The sequence below is a fragment of the Rhea pennata genome, chromosome Z, assembly GCF_028389875.1.
Source record: "Rhea pennata isolate bPtePen1 chromosome Z, bPtePen1.pri, whole genome shotgun sequence".
Lineage (NCBI taxonomy): Eukaryota > Metazoa > Chordata > Aves > Rheiformes > Rheidae > Rhea > Rhea pennata.
In genome coordinates this window covers 26,673,592-26,693,792 of record NC_084702.1, presented here as the reverse complement: position 1 = coordinate 26,693,792, position 20,201 = coordinate 26,673,592, and the positions used below count along the sequence as shown (strand labels likewise).

Sequence of the window (20,201 nt, the reverse complement as noted above, 5' to 3'; positions counted from 1 at the left end):
TAAGTGTAACTTGTGGCAGCAAAAAAGCAGGCAACAAAAATGGTTTAAAATGTGGGTTTTTTAAAAGAAAGAACGGATTTGTGAAGTTCAGGTGTGTATTCGTCAGGTTTTTCCCCCTCCTCTGACACAGCACAAGTCTTCCGAAAGTTTTCAACTATGATATTATTGTTAGACCTATGTGTTACAAAAAACACATAGGTCTAACAATAGACCTGTAAAAGAAAAGAAGAAACAGAGATAACATTCCATTTCAGATTTCTTTGGTCAAAACTATGGTGCCACCATAGCATATCACTGCAATAACAGCCCAGTAATCTATGATACTGTCATATATACCTAGCACTTTTCTTTCAGAGGGTTCCCACATAAAATACACAAACACAAAAACAAGAATGGTATGTAGGAGGAGGCAGTATCTTTTATTAGACCGGCTGATACAATTGGAGAAAACATGCAGTGAACTGAAAGGGAATATGAACTTTTTAAAATTACTATCTTTACAAAGCTTTGCAAGACACAAATATCTTTGCAAGACACAAATATATGAATGATACAATACCTGCATTGAATCCTTGGAAGTGACTGCACTGTCCTCTTGGCATTCTTGTTCTATTATCTTACTGCAAATGTCTTTGGAGAGGGCAGAGTTATCTGCAGATCATTGCAATGCAGCCAGTATTAAGAGAAGATAACTGGTGACATCTGAAGTCTTCCCTCTGTTTTAAGTGCAGACAGCAGCATTATGTGGCCTTTTCTTTAAGAAGAATTAAGGAAATTCTTTGGCCTCTCAATTATGGATTGTGAGAGTGACCAAAGGAGAGTGACCTTTTTCTTACCTAGTTTGGACAGCTTATCACCAATTGCTTAGAAAGTGTTTCTCCAGTCTTCCTGATGTCTTAGTCACAACTGCTTCCTTCATTTTGCAGTATAAGATGCTACAGGCTTTGTTGTAGTATTGTACATCCTGAAATAATCCCTGTGCTGAGGTAGTTACGTTTCCTCAGACCTACCAGTTAGTCTGCAAGACTTTACTGACTCCCTTCCCAATAGCCTCAGCTGGTACCACTGTATAGAGCAAGATCCTCTGAACCTTGGGAAACAGTTCTCCTTCACAGGATTCTGGCAATGTACTGTGCTTTTTATCATTTCTCCCAACCCTCTGGGTTTATGTCAATTTTGTTCATGACTGGATGATTGAACACAAAATTTGCAAGGATGAATGTCCACTGCTGTTGCCACTTTAAAGCCTGTTCTCCCAGAATTCGGGGATGGATTCAGACTTAGCCTGGCTGTTTCTGGAAGTACAATTAACTGGATGACTTTTGAAGGCAAGTGACTTCTCTATGAAGTGCAACTTATGACTAAACTAGTGAACACAATGAAGCCGGGGTAATCCAATAGTATTTTATTGACTTCAGTCAGTTACTGAAATCCTGAACTATGCATTTTTCTATAGCAATCTAGCCTTTCTTTCAGTTCTGTTGGGCTACACATTAACCATTTCTTTAAATCATTTCTCAAGGCAATAATTATTTCCTATAATACGATACTAATTTTTCAGAAGAACATCTTCTATACCATCTTTTCAGTAGCAAATCTTTCTAGGGATCTCAGGCTGGTCTTGACTTAATTGAGCTTTCTGTAAAATCATGGAAACCTGCTTCATCTCTGTCTATTTGTGGTGTCACTGGTAGATACCTCATCCAGGAGAGACTTAGAGCAGATGCCTGAAGTTAGGTCCAAAAGGCCTTTAGAGAAATTTGTAAACCTGTAATAGGAAAACAGTGATTATGTGGTATAGCCTGGAGTTCATATTATGTGGAATTTGTAACTGATGTATAATGCAGTACATACTCTTTTTACATTGAAGACATACAATATTTTATTTTTTATAGTATGTGTCTTCTGGTATTTTTGTGATTTATAGCAGTTACAGAAGTAATGTTGTAGTTGATAAGATGCTAAAAAATTTTTTATGCACAATAGCAACATGGATTTAGTTAGCATGCCTTTTCTGCTTCATCTTGTTTGGCATCTGTTTCAAACAGAAAATTAATTTTGTGTGTCTAATAACCATCTTTGAAAACTGTGTTTCTGGAGCTTTCCGGGAGCATGGATCACATATTTAGTGAAACTGATACACTATTTTGTCTGTGCAATTCTGTGTTATGAATATGAAAGAAGTATCAGCATTATATGTTGATATATTTATATGATCGTATATATATGATTATATATATGTTGCAACACTTTAAGAGTTTTTGCAGAAAGCAGGTAACCTTTATATAAGTAAGTTCTATCTTTGTTTTCTCCACACTCTTCTTATTTAAAAGTTTTCGATAGCTCATAAATTTACTGTAAAAGAACACACTGCTAATCCACTGCTGATGCTCTTTTACTTTCTATGAATGTCAGATTAGAAGATGTTAATGAGTTTAAGTAGAGACTTAGAATTGAAACAGTGACTTGCAAGTTTACATTACCTTTCCCTATCTTTTTTGTCAAACTATCAAAATGAAATTATTGCTATGTAGTTTCTAGTGCTGTGGCTATATAGCCTTTGTATAGGGTCTTGTCCAGACAAGACGTCTGTACAGAGCATTGAGAGGAAACATGGCTGATTATGCTTTAATGATTGATCAAAAGACTTAGGTTTTATACTCAGCTCTTCTGATAGTTTGATTTTTATATTTTGTGATTGAACTCCTTGCGCCATTGAAATCAAAGTGAATCATAAGAACTAATTGCAAGAAAGCAAGGGTTTTGCTCCTCTACCTTAGTTTCTCCCTCCGTAAGTTTAGCTATTTATTCTCAACCACCACTCCAACAGGCTGTAAAGTTTGATAAATTGTTGAAGATCTCGTGACACAATATGGCTAAATCATCAATAACTTCAAAGTTGAATTTGTCGGTTTCTTTTAGAGTTCTTATTCTCCGTGCTTATGCAGGTCACTTTAAAATGCAAATTAATGCAAGTCAGAATACATCTATTGCAAAAGTGTCTGAATTTTCTGACAGACTGTTGCATGGCTTAGCAACAGCAGAATCTGCAGAATTCACCTTCTTACTGTTGTTCTCTGGAGCCCTCCTGTGTGATGAAACTGTTGTTTTCAGGATGCAGCTTCTAAAACCTTTTGTAGGTAATTACCAGGCCTAGCTTAGATTTTTCCTAATAAAGAAATAAGTAGACTTAATTCCTGGTGCTGAGATCAGCATGGTCTGTTTGTTTACTGACTGCATCATGTCAGCCTAACAGTTCATCAGAATTACATAGAAGCACAATGTAATTTTGCAATATCAGAAAGCCCTTACAAACATAGTGGTAGATAGGCTTCATATCTATTTCAGCTATAACACAAAGTACTTTTCAGGAGCAGTTAATCAATTGAAGTAAAGGCTGGCATGAGACTATTAGAAACAAATTTGCCATCTCTGAGGGGTATTTTTCATAAGCCTTTCGCATGTGGGAAATAGTCTCAAGTTATCAACGGGTAAATGCCAAATCTATCTGTAACTGTTTTGAAGCTGATCTCTTTATAAGAGTTAAGTTATTTGCTGGTAAAGTTTAGGAAAGACATATAAACCAAATCAGGTTCTTAAAACTTGACTTGGGTGTTACATCTTGTTGTGGTACATTTGTCCCTGCCTTGAACTGCTTGCATTTCAATACCCACAAGTTTGTTAGCTGGTCATAACTGTGCATAGTCAGATTTTACAACAGTACCTGTTACAATTTTCATATTCATTTGCAAAAGAAAAACTGCCTGCATATTTAATTAATAGCCTATTTGTGAATTGTAATTTAGTCGGTTAAACATTATGCTTCAGTAAGAAGGTTCAAAAGATGAGATGATTCTGTTTATCAAATATAGTGGAATTGTATAGATTGAATTCAAAATTTCTTTTAAAATTGTTTTCATAATAATTTTCCTAATTGTCACCATGTAAATTCTTCTCTCTCTCTCTCTCTTTTTTTTTTTTTTTTTTTAATTCTAGAATCGAATGGAAGAAAGCAAAGCACTCTTTAGGACAATTATCACATATCCATGGTTCCAGAATTCTTCAGTCATTCTGTTCTTAAATAAAAAGGATCTTTTAGAGGAGAAAATCATGTACTCCCATCTAGTTGATTATTTCCCAGAGTATGATGGTGAGTATATTGCCACCAGAGCTCATACTCCATTTACTCTGCTGTAATGACATAATGTAATAGCTTTGTCCAAATGGTAGACAGACAGATCTTTCAGTATATTTTCCTTAAAACAAACAAACAAAGAAAAAGTATTTCACTCATATTAGGCTTAGAGGTTCTCAGGGCAAAAATGATCACCCATTGCACAGAGTACATCGAATGATTAGTTTGTAGGTTAATGATTTCCTGGTCTTTTTTTTTTTTTTTTTTTTTGATAAATTATATGAAAAGGAAAAACTAATCAATAACAGATTTTTTTTAATAATCCAAATTTTTAAAATGTAGAAGTCTTGTAAGATTTTTTAGATTGCTAGAATTTTAGTTTGTATCGTTAGTAATTTTGAGTGGGATGGCAGTACCTTTCATGTAAAATTGTTGATCCTAGATAAATATTATCATACTGGCAGTGGACCACATTTTGTCCTTGTTCATAAGTCAGACATGATAAAGTAATTAAAACCAGGAGTGATATTTTGAACTGAAGTGTAAAAGCTAAAAATAAATAAAAATTCATTTCTCCATTATACACATTGTCTTACATATTACCTTTTCTTGAAGTTTTGTTTTGTGGCTGGATAGCTGAAGAGAACTGTTGTAAGTTCTCTATGGCATGCAGAGAAACCAGTGTAACTCCTCCCACTCTTTCCTAATACCATGTTTATTTTATGTTTCCTTAATTTTGTCACTTAAGTGAGGTTTAATATGCTTGTTCCAGAAAACATTATGAGGAGCATATAGCTGTTTCTAAGGAAACAGTATTTTCAGGAAGTTCTCCTGAGGTGAAATGTTAAGTATTTCAAGGTAACTGAGTGGAGGCTTTGGTAACAGACAGGGAAAAAATCTTAAATTCAAATAATAAGAGAATTGGAATACTAAATATCCCAGAATTTTTAAAAATAAAATCTCATTTGTCCCACTAGGGGGTGAATAGCAGATTTGCAAGCTGTAGAAAGGATTAAATCTCTCATTTTCAAAAAGAGAGAGTAAGATAGGAAAAGTTACAGCTTTTTTCCTGTTTGAGAGAAAGGAATTTGTTCACAGTGAACAGCCTGCAGGATCAGACCGTACTTTTTTATCCATCAGTGTGAGGTTAGTTTGACAGTGCTATACACAAGACAACTGGCAGGTGCATAAAAGATAATCTTGTCCTTTCAAGCCTATTTCATGTGACAGGTGTCCTACATGACATCCTGAAGGTGCGAAGGTTTTACAGACCCCTCTCTATTCTCATCACTCAAATGGAGATACAGCTGTGTTAAATGCTTATCCGCAAAAAACAGACAAAATTAAACCAGTCAGCTCAGAGAAACCTTATCCTCCTGTACTTTGCCATTGTTTTGGGGGGGTGGGGAGGAGGAAAAGCTTTGGGCCAGCAGGGTGGTTGGAGTCAAGACCTGAAAGTCTTCAAGCATCTTTGGCTGTAATTCTGCCGATCTTACTAGACTGAAGGCCATAGACGAGGTTGCAGTTTGGTTGGATTTCTTAAGGTGGCGAAGTGGGTTTACACAGCCCTGTGTCCTTACCTGTGTCACTATGTGGTCCCCTCCTCTGTTCTAGTGCCCTATTTGAGGACCTCAGTGAGGCACAGATTTGGGCAACTGATCAGAATAGATATTTTTCAGCCACAGCGCTTCTCTCTTGCCATTTCCTGTGTGGAAGCACAATGAGAAGATGGAGTAGGGATGAGAACCATTAGCTGGAGATGACAAATGGGGCTGATTAAACTAAGCAAAGCAGCTCTGCTGCACAGCATGTCATAATAGCTTTGGATGAAGGAGGAAGATGTGCACGATGGTCAGTGTATCTACTGGAGCACAATCCTTTCTAGAGTCTCTAATGAAAATGAATATTCTCACCAAACGATCTAAGCCAGACTGTAGTACTTTTTACATTGAACTTGACAGTACTGTGAGATGGACCCTTTGAAGACTGCTAAATAGGGAACAATGGACATCAAATCAACTGGTCAACATACTAGGTCATAACCACTTTGCATTGTAAATCTAACATGGATTCATTACCTTTTTTTTTTTTTTTCTGATTTCTGAGGTGGCAAACTTCCTTTTTAACCTCAATTTTACATACTTCAACTCCAGTCAAACAAAAATTTAAATTACATGATAATCAGCAGAGCAGTTACTAAGTAAGAAAATTGGGACACAGGCAGTAGTGCAACAGATTTTGAGAGAAAGATAGCCCTATCTAAGTCTAGGCTCTAAAACCATTCAGCAGAATTCTAAGAGGCTGATTAAAATAGTAAATGGCTTATTTTGAAAAATCATCAATCATCTTTGAAACACTCTCCTTTAGAAATACTGCAAATTTATTAGAAGTAGAAAAAACAATAAAGAAATTCAGTCTTTCTGCTGTTTCTGTAGAATCTGGATGACCAGGCCAAGGGCTAGAACCTGTTGCATTCAGAAGCTGTAAAAGTTGTGAATTAGTAGTCCTGCCTCAGAGAGATTATGGTCTGTCTCCATGCTCTTCTCTACATCTCAGCAGATGTAGTCTGTATGTGTATGTTTGTAGGTAGAGATGTATAGGTATGTCATTGTACATGCACCATTATATTGCAGAATCATCTCCCCCCTCCACAAAGATTTGCAGCGGATGGATACCAGAAAGCATGTGATTCCTCTTTCATGGCTTCTATTCTAGCTAATTTTTGCAGCCTTATACAAATTAGGAATGTTAGCAATTTTAAACTTTAAGCATTAAAAATAAGTTTTATTATGCCATTACTGAAAGAGCAGAGGTCAGCATGTGTTCACCTAAGAAAATAATTTTGTAACTACTGAAGGATAGAACTATGTGACAGCTGAGCACTGGTGTTTATATAGCTAAATTAGTTCAGGACTAATGAGGAGATAGGAGCAGGAGACAGCACAGCAGAGTGCCGCATATATGTTGTATAGAAACTTACGTTCCAGAAACGGGAAGGCAAGAAGATAATAGCCTATGAAAATTGTACTGGATTAGTGGAGCAGAATTGCAGCCTAAGAAAATGATGGCTTGTGGCTAATGTTCCCGGTTCTGTGCTGCTCTTTCTGCCATGAGTGTGAATGAAACTTTACTGTGCTAGATCAGAAGTCATTATTTTACCTGCTGTCTCATGTAAAGCTGAGCGTGTGATTTGGTTACATAGACTCTGTGTTCTTCTGAGAGTTACAGCCTTAATTTAGATATAATAGGATCGTTATCATGTAATTTAGATAATAATGGATTTGTTAAAACATTAACTTTTTGCAGTTGAATAGCTTCAGCTAGAGAGCATGCGTATTGTATTATCACTAAAGTAAATGAAGTACTATTGATGACAGTGTCAGACCAGTTTAGGATGTACTTTATTATGCTACCTCTTAAAATCCTCATAAAATTAGTAAATGTTGCAGTGCTAAAACAATTTTATTCTTGCTGTAGACCGTAAATTAACTCGTCCTCAAAATCTAAAAGATTTATGATGCAAAGTTAACTAATTCTTCTGTTACTCGTTTTGTGTGGGTTACTCATTTTGTTTGGTTGTAGATCATCCATTTCATCTCTCCATTTTAAACATTATAAGGGATAATGAGCAGGACAAAACCAGCACTGACATGATCAACTTCTGGAATTTCCTTCCAGTTTTACTCTTAGCAGTTCCTACTGGGAATGAAATAGCCAGTGAATGGTAGTATATATTAGTAAAAAAAAAAAAAAAAAAATCCTTTCTTCTCTTATATGAGAATCACAGATTAAGTATTTCTTCTGTTTTCTGCTCAAAAACATCTTTCCCTGTTGAAGAAGCTCAAGTCCTGAACTGACTTAAAGAAAACTGACTTTCTCTCCTTCATTATCAGGACCACAAAGGGATGCACAAGCGGCACGAGAGTTCATCTTGAAGATGTTCGTAGACCTGAATCCAGACAGTGACAAAATTATCTACTCCCACTTCACATGCGCTACAGACACAGAGAATATCCGCTTCGTCTTTGCTGCTGTCAAGGACACAATCCTACAGTTAAACCTGAAGGAGTACAACCTGGTCTAACTGTGCCTAGGAAGCCCTCCAAGACCACCTTTGCGTGACTGAAGATGTACAAGAGGGACTGTATTATCTGTGAAAACAATTTGCATAATACTAATTTATTGCCGGCCTGGACTCTGTGAATGTCCACAGAGTTTGTAGTTAATATTATGATTTTATTTAAACTATATGGAGGAAAAACAAAAGATGCTGAAATACATTCACAGCACATTTCCTCATTTTTTAGGCAAAACCTTGTGACTCAATGTGTTTTAAATTCTCAGTTGTACACTCACAAAGGATAGCAGTTTTTTGCTATTGAAGCATAATCAACCTAATTTCCTGTTTCCCTGACCCTTTCTCTCTCCCTCCTTCCCCTCCCTTCTTACCTTTTTGAAGGTACAATGGCCTTTCTTTTCCCAGTTGCATTCCTTAGTAAAATATTTTCTGTTGAATGATTTGGTCAGGAAAATACTATCATCAGAATTTAAAACATCAGACATTCTAATTTTACAGTGTGTACTTTGTCTGAAGGATCAAAAGTATTGATACTGTGATTTTTAAATTCTTTACATGGGTGTTTTCATTCTGTCTTCACTTTGGGGGCTAGAATTTTTGTGATTGCGAAATAGAATTACACTTGTGTATGGATTTTAATTTTAACTATACTCTTGCAGCACAGAAGGATGCATAGAAGACAGTAATGAAATAATTACAACACAAACTTGGGATGTATGTGGAATATGATAGAATCTCTTTTTAATTGCCATGTGCCGTTTTTTCTCTTTTCTTTTACTCAATGCCAAACAAAAATGTTACAGACACTACATTTTCCCCAGTGGCTACAGCCTGAAACAGTGTTTTTTTCAGTTGTGTGAGTTTTTCCTTACATTAGAGCTTTTTTACATTTTTTTTTCCACAGTAGAAAAATTACTTTTATTGTATAAAATTAATGTTGCCAAATCTGGCTTTTTATAAAACCAGTACTTGTGAAATATAGGATACTGATTAAAATGCCAAATTGATGGATTGGGAACTGAACTGATTGAGTCAACTGCCAAATCATAAACATACATAGTTTTAGCTCATATATTCCCTTTTTAGAAAGTGTTCCATTTTCTAATGCCAAAAACAACAGTGTGAGTGAATATGCTACTAGGTGCACCATGCACATGCATATGGTCTGCTAATTTAAAGACAGTTTAACTCTCTCCGTATGTCAGAGATGGCATGAGATTGCATAGAATGTTTTCTGTAATAATATCAAGGCACCTTTAGTTGCACAATGTAAAATTATTGATGAGTGATAACAATCAGGAACCTTTCTTGATAAGGTTGCTTGATAACTGATTCATAGACATTTGATAGGCTTCATGCAAAAAAGCCTCTCTATGTGTTCTTTAGAAAGATTTATTAATGTAAATGAAATGGTGAGAAAAAAAACACTTTTGAAATTTAAATGTGCAATTTTCTAACAACAAAAGTACAGCACACATTGATGAGCCTTTATTCTGCAGCTTAGGTTGAAAGAAGATATTTTTTAACAAGATGCATGATTGCTAGCAAGCTACAGAGAACTTAAGAGGTCAGACATGTAATTGGATTGATTATCTGCAATGCCAAGTAGCACTAGAGTGCACTTAACACGGAAATTGCTGCCTTACAGCAGCAGAGGGGAGGTGGAAAAAAGAATGGCTTATTAGTGGAGTACCAAAGTTACCAATAAATACTAATGAGGCGTTTTTCATCCTTAGCCCTCCCAACTCCAAAACAACAATAATAAGAACAGTTGATATTTTTTACTCCCTTATAAAACACCTTGTAATTTAAAACTGGCTGTAGGTATAGTGCAATTATGAATGCTATAATCATTGTACATACATCTATATATATATATATGGCAGCATCCATATTGGCTTTGTAATCATTAATTTTTGGCAAATTGAATGTGCTGTATTGATATGTATCTATGTAATTGTATTGTATGTCTTATAGCTAATTCACATTTTAAATAATGTTATTTTATTTACTTTTTTAAGAGAGAAGAATGTAAATTTTGTCAGTTTATTTCTGACTAGGGATTTGTTGTTGTTTTTTATTTACAAAACAAAAAAAAACTACTATAGTACAGAGCGGTACTAGCATCGTGCTGTATAAAATCATTTGCACATTCCTGAGTAGAGGTGAATTTGAGACACCCAGAGGACCTTCACGTTCAAAACAATGCTTAAATCTTGTCAGGGCTTTACACAGATGTAGAAACTGTTTTTGTTAGAACTTATGCCAGTATATCTAGGATTGGAACATGAGCCCTTAAATATAAACTTAATTTGTATTTGGCAGATTAACATTAGGTTAATTTTACCTTTCTAATAGCCCTTTTTAGGAAAGTGAATTTAGAGACATTTCAAAACATTATGCATAAGTACTGATGGGTGTTTCCCTGAAAATGTCAGGAAGAAATACAGAACATCAGATCAATTAAATAGTACTTCAGAAACTGTAGATCTAACAACAACAACAAAAAAAATCACTAGCATTAACAGTTTTAAGGAGTCAGAGCATTTTATTTAATAAAGCTAAAGCAGATAGATGTAGGTTGTAAGAAGTGACGCTGACATTCTAAGTAGGTGATCAGAGCAGTTAGTCTTGTTATATATGGCATTGTAAAATTGGTCCTGATCTTGCTATAAACGTATCAGAGCATGTTTCCACTATTGACTCTGGGGTGCATTATCATATCCCTTCTTTTAACCCAGGAATAGATTGGCTACCTTGGGTTTAGTATTATAAATAGAACTGTAACAAAAAGAAAAAACAAAGATGCCAGTGGTATCTAACAACAGTTTGGGGTTTTTTTTGATTTTCTTTTGTAATGGGTTGTTGGGTGGGGAAAGGAAATGTGGTTTTAAGTTTTGTATAAAAACAAAACAAAAGTTTACTCATGCTTTATAGTTATATTGTGGTTACAAAAGTTTTCAAGAGTGTGTGCCACTGGGCTACTTCTGGTATATTTTAGGTAAGTTAAACCTGTGGCAATGTTTAGATCATTTGAGCATGTTCTGAAAAAAAAAAAAAAAAAGATATTCAGCATGCCAAGGCAAGCTTTACATGAATCACCTAACACAGCATTGCAGTTTGACAGTTTACAAAAACATTTCCTTTTTAAATGACACAGCTGTTCCCACTTGCAATATATTCCTTTGTTGTTGTTCTTGTTGTCGTTGTTGTTGTTTTAATTGGTGGTTTCTACTATGCCTTATAGTACTTGAGTCCATAAATTTGTGCCTCTAACATGAAGCTGAAGGCAAAAACAGAAAGAAACCCTTTTAATTTTGCCAAAATTATATGAGTTCATTGAATGTCATAAATAGGGGAGGAGGGAAGGAAAACGTCTTGGGAATCTGTTTATTCTAGGTGTTCACTAGTACAGGAAAGCTGTAATATGTGTTTTACAGAAACCTTAAACTTGCCTTTTTCACAAATTAACTGGCACTGTCCTGACATATATAGGATGATGCAGCTACAAGGGCAGTTTACTTTTTATAATTCAGACTCTTTTGATTGTCAAGGTGTATGAACTGTAATTTTTAATCTTACTGCCACATGATTGTGGATCACTTTTTTAAGTTTGAAAGTCAAGAAGAGACTTTTTATGCTGGATATCAGTCAGATTTGACTGCATGATTTGCAAAAACTTTAAATGGGGGGAAAAGGGCTGCATTTAAAGACATTGCTAGACTCCCAGCCTTTAGTTGTAAAGTGCAAAAGACTTTTGGATTTCTCAACCTAATGACCTTTCCCTTGTGATGCTTTCTTCATGAAAGAATGAAATAATAGGAGAAAACAAAGACATGTTAACCCACGTGAAAAAATAAAATCTACCCAGATAATTTATTATATGTGCTGCTGTTCTTGGAGCTCTGTGCATGGTTATCCTGCATACTATTATATTTAGTAAATTAATGAAGTGTGCACAGCATATTAACAAGGCCTACAAATGACCTACCACTAATTAAGCAATCAATAAATACGTTTTGGAGATACGTCATGAAGTTAGAAAATTGAAATGGCCTGTTGTAGGTGGTTATCTACTGTATTTGTAAATACAGTCCCTTATTGGCATAAACCGTAAATTCTAATATTTAGTATGCATTAAACAACTAAGGTCATCTGTCACTGTCCAATTTTTTGTAGAGATTTTGCGAAACCATATGTTTTGGTTTGGGAAGAGGAGCCACGGAATCTCCTCTTTTGGACTTTTATTTACCCATAGTATTTTGAGTTGTGTCAGTTAAAAAAAGAAACATTTTCATGTGATCAGTCACCCATTGAGGCTCATTATTTAGCTAGCTAAAGGGATTTTACTGTAACTTTCACTCACGCTTTTTCACAGTAGCCATGCTGCAGAGAAGGGAGGAATAGAGGAGTTATTTTGGCAAAGTTGATACTGAAGATAGCGTTGAAAATACAAGATAAAAGTTAGCCAGATCAAACTTACTGTAAAGATGGTGGGGGGGGCAGGTTCTCTCAAAAGATCTATGCTGAAGTTTATTGCTGGATTCCTCATTTGCCGTGCTGCAGGAAATCCTTATTTGACTAATATATTTGGGGGGGGGGGAGGGAGGGCTCAGAGACGTTTTTAACCTTGCAGTATTTTTTAAAAAAAGGTTATATTTGCTGTTCTTAAAATACCATTTAAAATGCATGTATTGCCTGTTGTTTCCAGACATAGTTTTTTTTGGGGGGGAAATAATGTTGTCTAAATACTGCCCCTCAAAAATCTTACTGGTTAAAAATACTGTATTTCTGGCATAACTTTGTGCTACAGCATCTTCATTCCTTTAAATTTAACTTTTCTGAAATATATATGGACTTACTGCTCTCCTAGAACGTTTCTTGCCATGATAAATATTGAATGGATATTTTATTCCAGTGATTACTTTTTTAATAATACATACTGTGTCCTCATTGTCCAAATGTTAAAATTTCCTGACTATTACAGCCAGAAAATTCAAAGCATTTCAGGTTCAGTGCAGTGAAGGCAATCATTTGACAGTATTACTAAGATTTTTTGACTTGTATCAAAAGAAACAAACAACAAACAACAGAACTCAGAAGCATGGAGGGAAAAGACATAATAACTAATGCATCATTAATAGAAAGCTTTCAGGATTTGTAGACTGTGAGGTTGATTTCTTAAGTATTTTGGTGGATTGCAGCAGTACTGCAAGAACAGATTGTTTCTGTGGGGGTGTTTTTTTGGAGGGGTTGGAGGTTTTTTGCCTAAGTGATGGTAGGAACAGCAGATGCCTACATACTGCTTTTCAGGAGTGTGGCTCTTGAACAATAATCAGTACATCTTACATCTTCATTACTGAAGAAATAGAATTTCAGGCCACTTGCAAAAATTAGTTTCTTCTCCTTTATGTGGCTGCAACAGTTTAAATAAGATTCTTTGAATCCAAATAATTTGCTTAAGTAAGGACTTTGGTGAATTGCTATTGATTTTTCCTTCCTGTTGCACCATGTAAGGGAGAGGAATCAGTGAGGAAGGATTTGCTTTATCTTTCTGTCTCACTGAGGACAGCATCAACAAAACTAAGTTGGGATGTTTAGATATGTGAGATAGATCCTGTATTTATTTCACTGTATCTGTATGATAAATTGTGCACAGTCGTGATATATACATATATCAGATGCTATGATTGTATCACCCAGTTGCCAGAACATTTTGTACTATACCAACCGATGCAGCTAGGAAGTTCAGACTATTTGTAGAGCAAGAAAGCTTCGTCTGCCGCTGAATACCCAGTTGCCAGCCCCTCAGCAACACTCATGATTTCAGTGGCAGGGAAGTTGCACACAGCAGCAGACCCAATCTGGTAGCTCCCTGCTGACAAAAGCAACTCTTTTGTCCTTCGCTACCTCAGCCTGAGCCAAGCCGCTGAAGGGAAAAAACACTCCTTTTTCGCTCTTCTTGCTTAGCTCATTTAGTAGCTTTATTTTCAGAGTTTTGAACCAATTTGGCTAATCAGTTGTTCAGAGGAGCCAAACTAACTAAAGAGAGGAGGCAGGCTTAGCAGTTAGGAAAGAGGGAGTAAGACTCCTTTTAAAATCTAGTCATTATAATTTCTAGGAGCATAGTGAATGGTATCTAAAACCATTCACTACATCTACATCTATATTCAGGTCATCTGATGTACTTCATGTGCTGTTACCTATTCTGGCTTGGGATGACTGGCCTTTTTGGAAGGTTTTGATTTCATTTTTTATTTGGAAAAAAATGGTAAGACAAGGAAACTCTTTTCTGTTCCCCTTAAGGATAACATTTAAATATAGACTAAACCCAACAGCAGTCAAACTGAAGCCAACAACTCATACTTGGTTTTAGGAATGGAGATATATAAAAACTCGACTTTTATTCATCTTGCAGAAAAAATGAGTTCCTGTTCATTTCCAGTAAGATGATCACAAGGGAAAAAAAAAATCTGCCTTCTGGAGATACTAAAAATCCCATGGCATTCTTCATGACATTCAAGGTTTACTATATCCTTGTATCCTTCTCCCATCACATTTGTCTATCACACTGATTAATTGCTTCCTGCCATCTCATGAACACAATTCTACAGTACTGCTTTATGTATATACTTTCTAGAATCTTTCTGATCTTTTTAAGTTAAGTGGTCTTCTGAAACTGAACAACTGATGAAGTGTAACAGCTGAAGAATATCAGCACTTTTTGCTTATTCTTCTCTTCCTCTTACCATTTTGTTCTGATTATTTTTCATTTTCTTTCCTATATTCTGTTGGTCATAAAAAGGAGGCTTGCTTGGCATGTCAGATTCATTTCTTGTACGGATTACAGAATTGATCAGACTGGCTAAATTAAAGATCAATTGTGAATAACAGGATCAGAAAGCTCCTGTAATTGGGGGAGATCCAATTAAGCATGCAGTCATGGACTTCAGAAAACAAAAGTACTATAACAGTATAGCTAAAATACACTCCACTGAAAGACACAGTGGGCTAATATGGGCCAAAATTACCTGTTTTAATATATGTCATTTTGTACTGTTAATAGAGAACTGTATTTGCCAAAATGTTACTGAAAGTTTTTTTTTTTTTTTCTACAGTCCTGTATAAGGTAATTAATTCAATGATCAAAAACTGGCACTCAGCTGAAGAGATGCGTTAATTTAACAATGAATTCAAATGTATTCTTGCAGAGATAAGTTATTACCTAAAATTACTTTCTATGATGCTAACAAAAAAGATGACTTGCATGCAGAAAATATTTAAGATACTGCACTTTTATACATTTATTATAAAGAAAAACACTCACTCTAAAAAATAAAATTCCATGTATCTCAAGATGAAGTATTTGGAGTTTCTTAAAAATTTTCAGTTAAATGTACACACAAAGTTTGATTAACTGTTGTATTCTAGAGGTAAATAATTGGTTATCAATGCTGTAAAATACCTGTTTCATTCTAAATGCTTTTGGAAAGATGGAGTAACACTGTGTAGCAGTATCTTGATTCCTGCTTTTCTCAGCATGTCTTAGAAGAACATGGGGGGCAAACAGTTATCAATAAGATAATATAATCTGTGAAGATATGATTTATTTTAGGTTAAGAAAATGACTGCAATGTGGCATCCATGATCAAGGGTTTTTTTTCAGATAGTATGGAACTTCACTCTTTTGTCTGAACTTAAGTTAAGCAACTTGAGTATTATTGTGGGACAAAATGCCGGATATATACTTAACCAAATTAGATATGTCCCTTGCCTAATAATCTTTTGTTGTAACACATAAATCACCAATATTACTATACTTTAGCTGATGGAATTACTCCTCTTAAATTGCAACAGGCTAGTGTGGTACTAAGACAAAAAAAGTCAATTTTCCTCATCTTATGTATGTCATCATATAATTCAAATTCTTTACCAGCTGTCAGATGTGTTCAAATTATGTTGTGACTAATATCTGTAAAAACGGCTTGATTGTTCTTCAGTAATATTTGGTATGGTCTGGATATTGTTTGTAGGAAGGTGTAGAAATGGTGGTACAAGTGGACGATTTCTGTGGTTACGGATTAAACAATTCTTTTGATATATATTCATATTCATACATGTTGATTTCATTTCTGCTAATATGAAAAAAGTAACTCCAGTGAATATAGTAAAATACAATTCCATTTAAAACCAGATAGCAAAATACTATATAGTTCCAGAAGACGAATACATCAAGCCATCTTATATTGTGATGTTAATGTGAGCACAGCAAACTTAAAAAGCAGAGAAAAGCTAAAGTAAACTGAGTGATGATTTTTGAATAGTTTGGCTGAATGTATACCTGCTCGAGGTTAACAAAAATCACAATTGGGCATGAGATGCTTTGTTAGCATATTTCTCAGAGGTTGCTGTACACATTTGTGTGTCCTTTGCCACAGAAGACACAGGAGAAATGCAGATTAAGAGCTCTTTCTTCGTTACTCTGACCAACTGTGAGAGTTCAATAACCTGTGCTATTGCAGTGTGCGCAGAGCAGGAACCCGAGAGGTCTGTGGAGGGGACGAGCAGGAGGCTGCAAGGGACTGGTGGCTAATCTGGGGTTCTCAGTTACATAGGGAAACTGATTCCACTAGCTGATCTGCAAAATATGCATAATTCCATTATTTGGTACATCTCAGCATGAGCAAATGTTTTTGCTACTTCAGTAGCTTAGCTGATCATCTTTTTAATTCTTCACTTTTCAATCATTCTGATGAAAATAAGAAAGGATTGTCCTAGGCTTGGCTATAAAACCCAAAGGTAAAGTCTTCTCCCCAACCCTCTAGCACATAATAGCACATAATCGCTTGATTTGATTTTAGGGAGCCACAGATCTGTCCTTTATTCATTCCTTATTGCACAGCAAGCAAATTGAACAGTGAAATTATATACATCAGCTGTTCCAGACTTCATTTTCTGCAATCTATTCATGTTCTTTTAGTCTTTGCTTTCCATAATTCTGTGCCCAGTACACTTCAACAAAATGAAAATAGATTCCATTTCCCTCCTTGGAAGTCTCTGAGTAAAAATTTGACTCTGTTGAAATTCTTGAAAACAGAGCTTCTTGGCAGAGAAGGCTTTGGTTAGAGCTGTTCACCTGAAATTTCCTAGCAATTACTTGCCCATTTAAGTTATGCAAGAGAGGTTGAAGAATTAATGAAAAGAATGTGCGCATAATCAACAGTGATATAATTCTATCTTGAATAGATTGAATCAGGGCTATGTGGTATTACTTACAATGCTAGTAATGGCTTGGAAACTTCTGTTGTTCTGACCTTCTGTGCCTCCTGTGAACCCAGATTCCCAAAGGGTGAAAATTTTAACAGAAAATCCGAGAGTGTGATGAATGTTTGTTCAGAGCTAGAGGGGTTCTGCTATTCTTTAAGTGCAACAGAATTTCTTTACCACAGAGATACCTTATTTACTTTCTTTTTCCCATCTCTCATTTTCTTAAAAAAAAAAAAAAAAAGAAAGAAAAGAAAAGAAAAGAAAAAAAGAAAGAAAAAAGAAAAGAAAGACCTCCAAGCGAACCAAGAGGACTAGTAAGTCTAGTAACTCATGTTCCAGACAATAGTTTTGTTCAGACATTAGATTTGACTGAGCCCACAGAACACCGACAAGATTATGAATATGACCACTGGCTATTGATTTTGACCTTGTAATTATTGTAATTAGATCATCCAGCCTGTAACATCTGGTGAGACTAAGTATGTAGAAATTCCTTGCTCTTTAGGTGAATGATGATACTGATGTTCTAAAAAGTGAATTCAATTCAATTTCTGAATTGGACAGAGAGTAATTACATGGCCATTGACAAGACATTGACATTAATAGAGTACTGAGATCTAGTGTGAGAACAATCAGGAGACTAGACTATGAATTACCTGTACATTGATGGAACTGATATTGGGGGAGGACATTTTTTTTTTGTGGAAAACTAATTGGGTAGCTAGTCATTCTTTGGCTGAAAGTACACTGAGAAAATAGGAATGTGTATACCATCATACCACTTAGACAATGAAAATCCTTTTGAGAATATCTAAAGGTAAAATCTGAGGCTTTTTACAAAGAGAGAAAGTGAGGCACATCTTGAGGCTGTCCGTAAATAAAACATATTTAGAATTTATCCATACAACCATATATCAGCTAACCACAAATGCAGAGAAATGGCATATATAAATAATGACAAAGAATTTCACAAAAGACCAATTCTGAGCCATGCAATTTTACACCTTTCATCAGAGATGGGTACAAACACTTCTAAATATTTTTAAGTACATATACATTGCCGTAAGTTTATTTAAAGGTGTTTTTTTACAAATAGATGGAATCCGAGCTCCTTTGGCTTTTTTAGTGGCTGATAATTATTCTTTGTCCCTGGAGTTAGATAGCAATTTTCTACCTTGTCTCTTTGAAAGAAATTAGGTTTCACATACTATGATGGTGATGAAAATATTCTGAATGTTAAACAACTCTGCAGTCAAGAGATAGGAAGTACTCTGTGAACATATAAAATTAGAAATAGTAGCAGCAGTCAAGGAACATTCTTATATCCCAGATTTTTTATATATATATATATCATCATTTCTTTTGAGATTTAAAAGGTTTAGTTATCCTTTTCAACATCTTTTAGTACTTACACGACATGTATTGATTTTTAACTTTTAACTTTATAGAAGTATACTGAACGAGGTTGAAAGCAGCTGATCTATCCACCTTTGTTTTAAGCAGTTAAGCAAATTTCATGCAGAGATGACATATTGTAAATTTTGTTTTTAAGCAATCTATTCTGAATCACAGAATCACAGAGTGGTTGAGGTTGGATGGGACCTCTGGAGATCATCTAGCCCAATCCCCTTGCTAAAACATGTTATACAGAATCGTGTCTAGGTGAATTTTGAGTATTTCCAGAGAGGGAGACTCCACAGCCTCTCTGGGCAACCTGTTCCAGGGCTCTGCCACTCTCACAGTAAAGAAGTTTTCCCTTGTATTCAGGTGAAATTTCCTGTGTTTTACATTGTGCCCATTGCCTCTTGTCCTGTCACATGGCACCACCAAAGTCGGGCCCCATCCTTTTGACACCCTCTCTTCAGGTACTTGTAGACATTGGTAAGATCTCCCCTAAGTCTTCTCTTCCCCAGGCTGAAGAGGCCCAGCTCTCACGGCCGTTCCTCATAGGGCAGGTGCTCCAGCCCTCAGATCATCTTTGTAGCCCTACGCTGGACTCTCTCCAGTAGCTCCATGTCTCTCTTGTCCTGGGGAGCCCAGAACTGGACACAGTACTCGAGCTGAGGCCTCCCCAGGGCTGAGGAGAGGGGCAGGATCACCTCCTTCCACCTGCTGGCAACACTCTTCCTAATGCACCCCAGGAGACCATTGGCCTTCTTGGCCACAAGGGCACATTGCTGGCTCATGGTCAACTTGTCATCCACCAGCACTCCCAGGTGACAGGAATATTGCACACATGTACATGCACCCACACCCTCGACAGACTCTAGAAGTCTGTATGTAATTCCTATGCATGAAAATTTCCCATTGGGCAGACCAGTAAGTTCCTGACTTAAATATTGGGTACAAGGTCACAGCATATCAAATTCAAAAGAATTTCTCACTGGGCACCAGCTTAAATGGTGCATGAGTTTACATTAATCTCACCACAACATTTTAAGTTAATGATCTGTCAGTTACTTTTCCAAACAAAATTGAAGGCTTTCTGATACCAGTATGATGGGGAATCATATCCGAAATACAGAGAAGGATGTTTTCATGACAGAAACATTGATTATTAACAGCCAAGGATGCTAAAGAGTTAGATGTTAACAAAGTAGTTATTTTTCATAAGAGGTCAAGAAAGGCTTTTTTGTAAACTTAGTGATATATATTTTGACCGAATTTGCATTTTAAAAAATGATAACCCATTTTATCTATTATTATAAAGACAGAATGCTA

The 20,201-nt window shown here is 35.7% G+C and overlaps 1 protein-coding gene across 1 annotated transcript in view; it reads left to right on the top strand.

Annotated features, from left to right (window-relative positions):
• The window catches only part of LOC134153153 (guanine nucleotide-binding protein G(q) subunit alpha), a 129,489-nt gene extending 118,074 nt beyond the window's left edge, over window positions 1-11,415 (top strand). The window contains exons 6-7 of the mRNA XM_062599039.1: window positions 3,997-4,150; window positions 8,029-11,415. Of these exons, the coding sequence (XP_062455023.1) occupies window positions 3,997-4,150; window positions 8,029-8,219 (345 nt within the window). The 3' untranslated portion in view covers window positions 8,220-11,415. The remainder of the gene's footprint in view (window positions 1-3,996; window positions 4,151-8,028) is intronic.
• The last annotated feature ends 8,786 nt before the right edge of the window (window positions 11,416-20,201 follow it).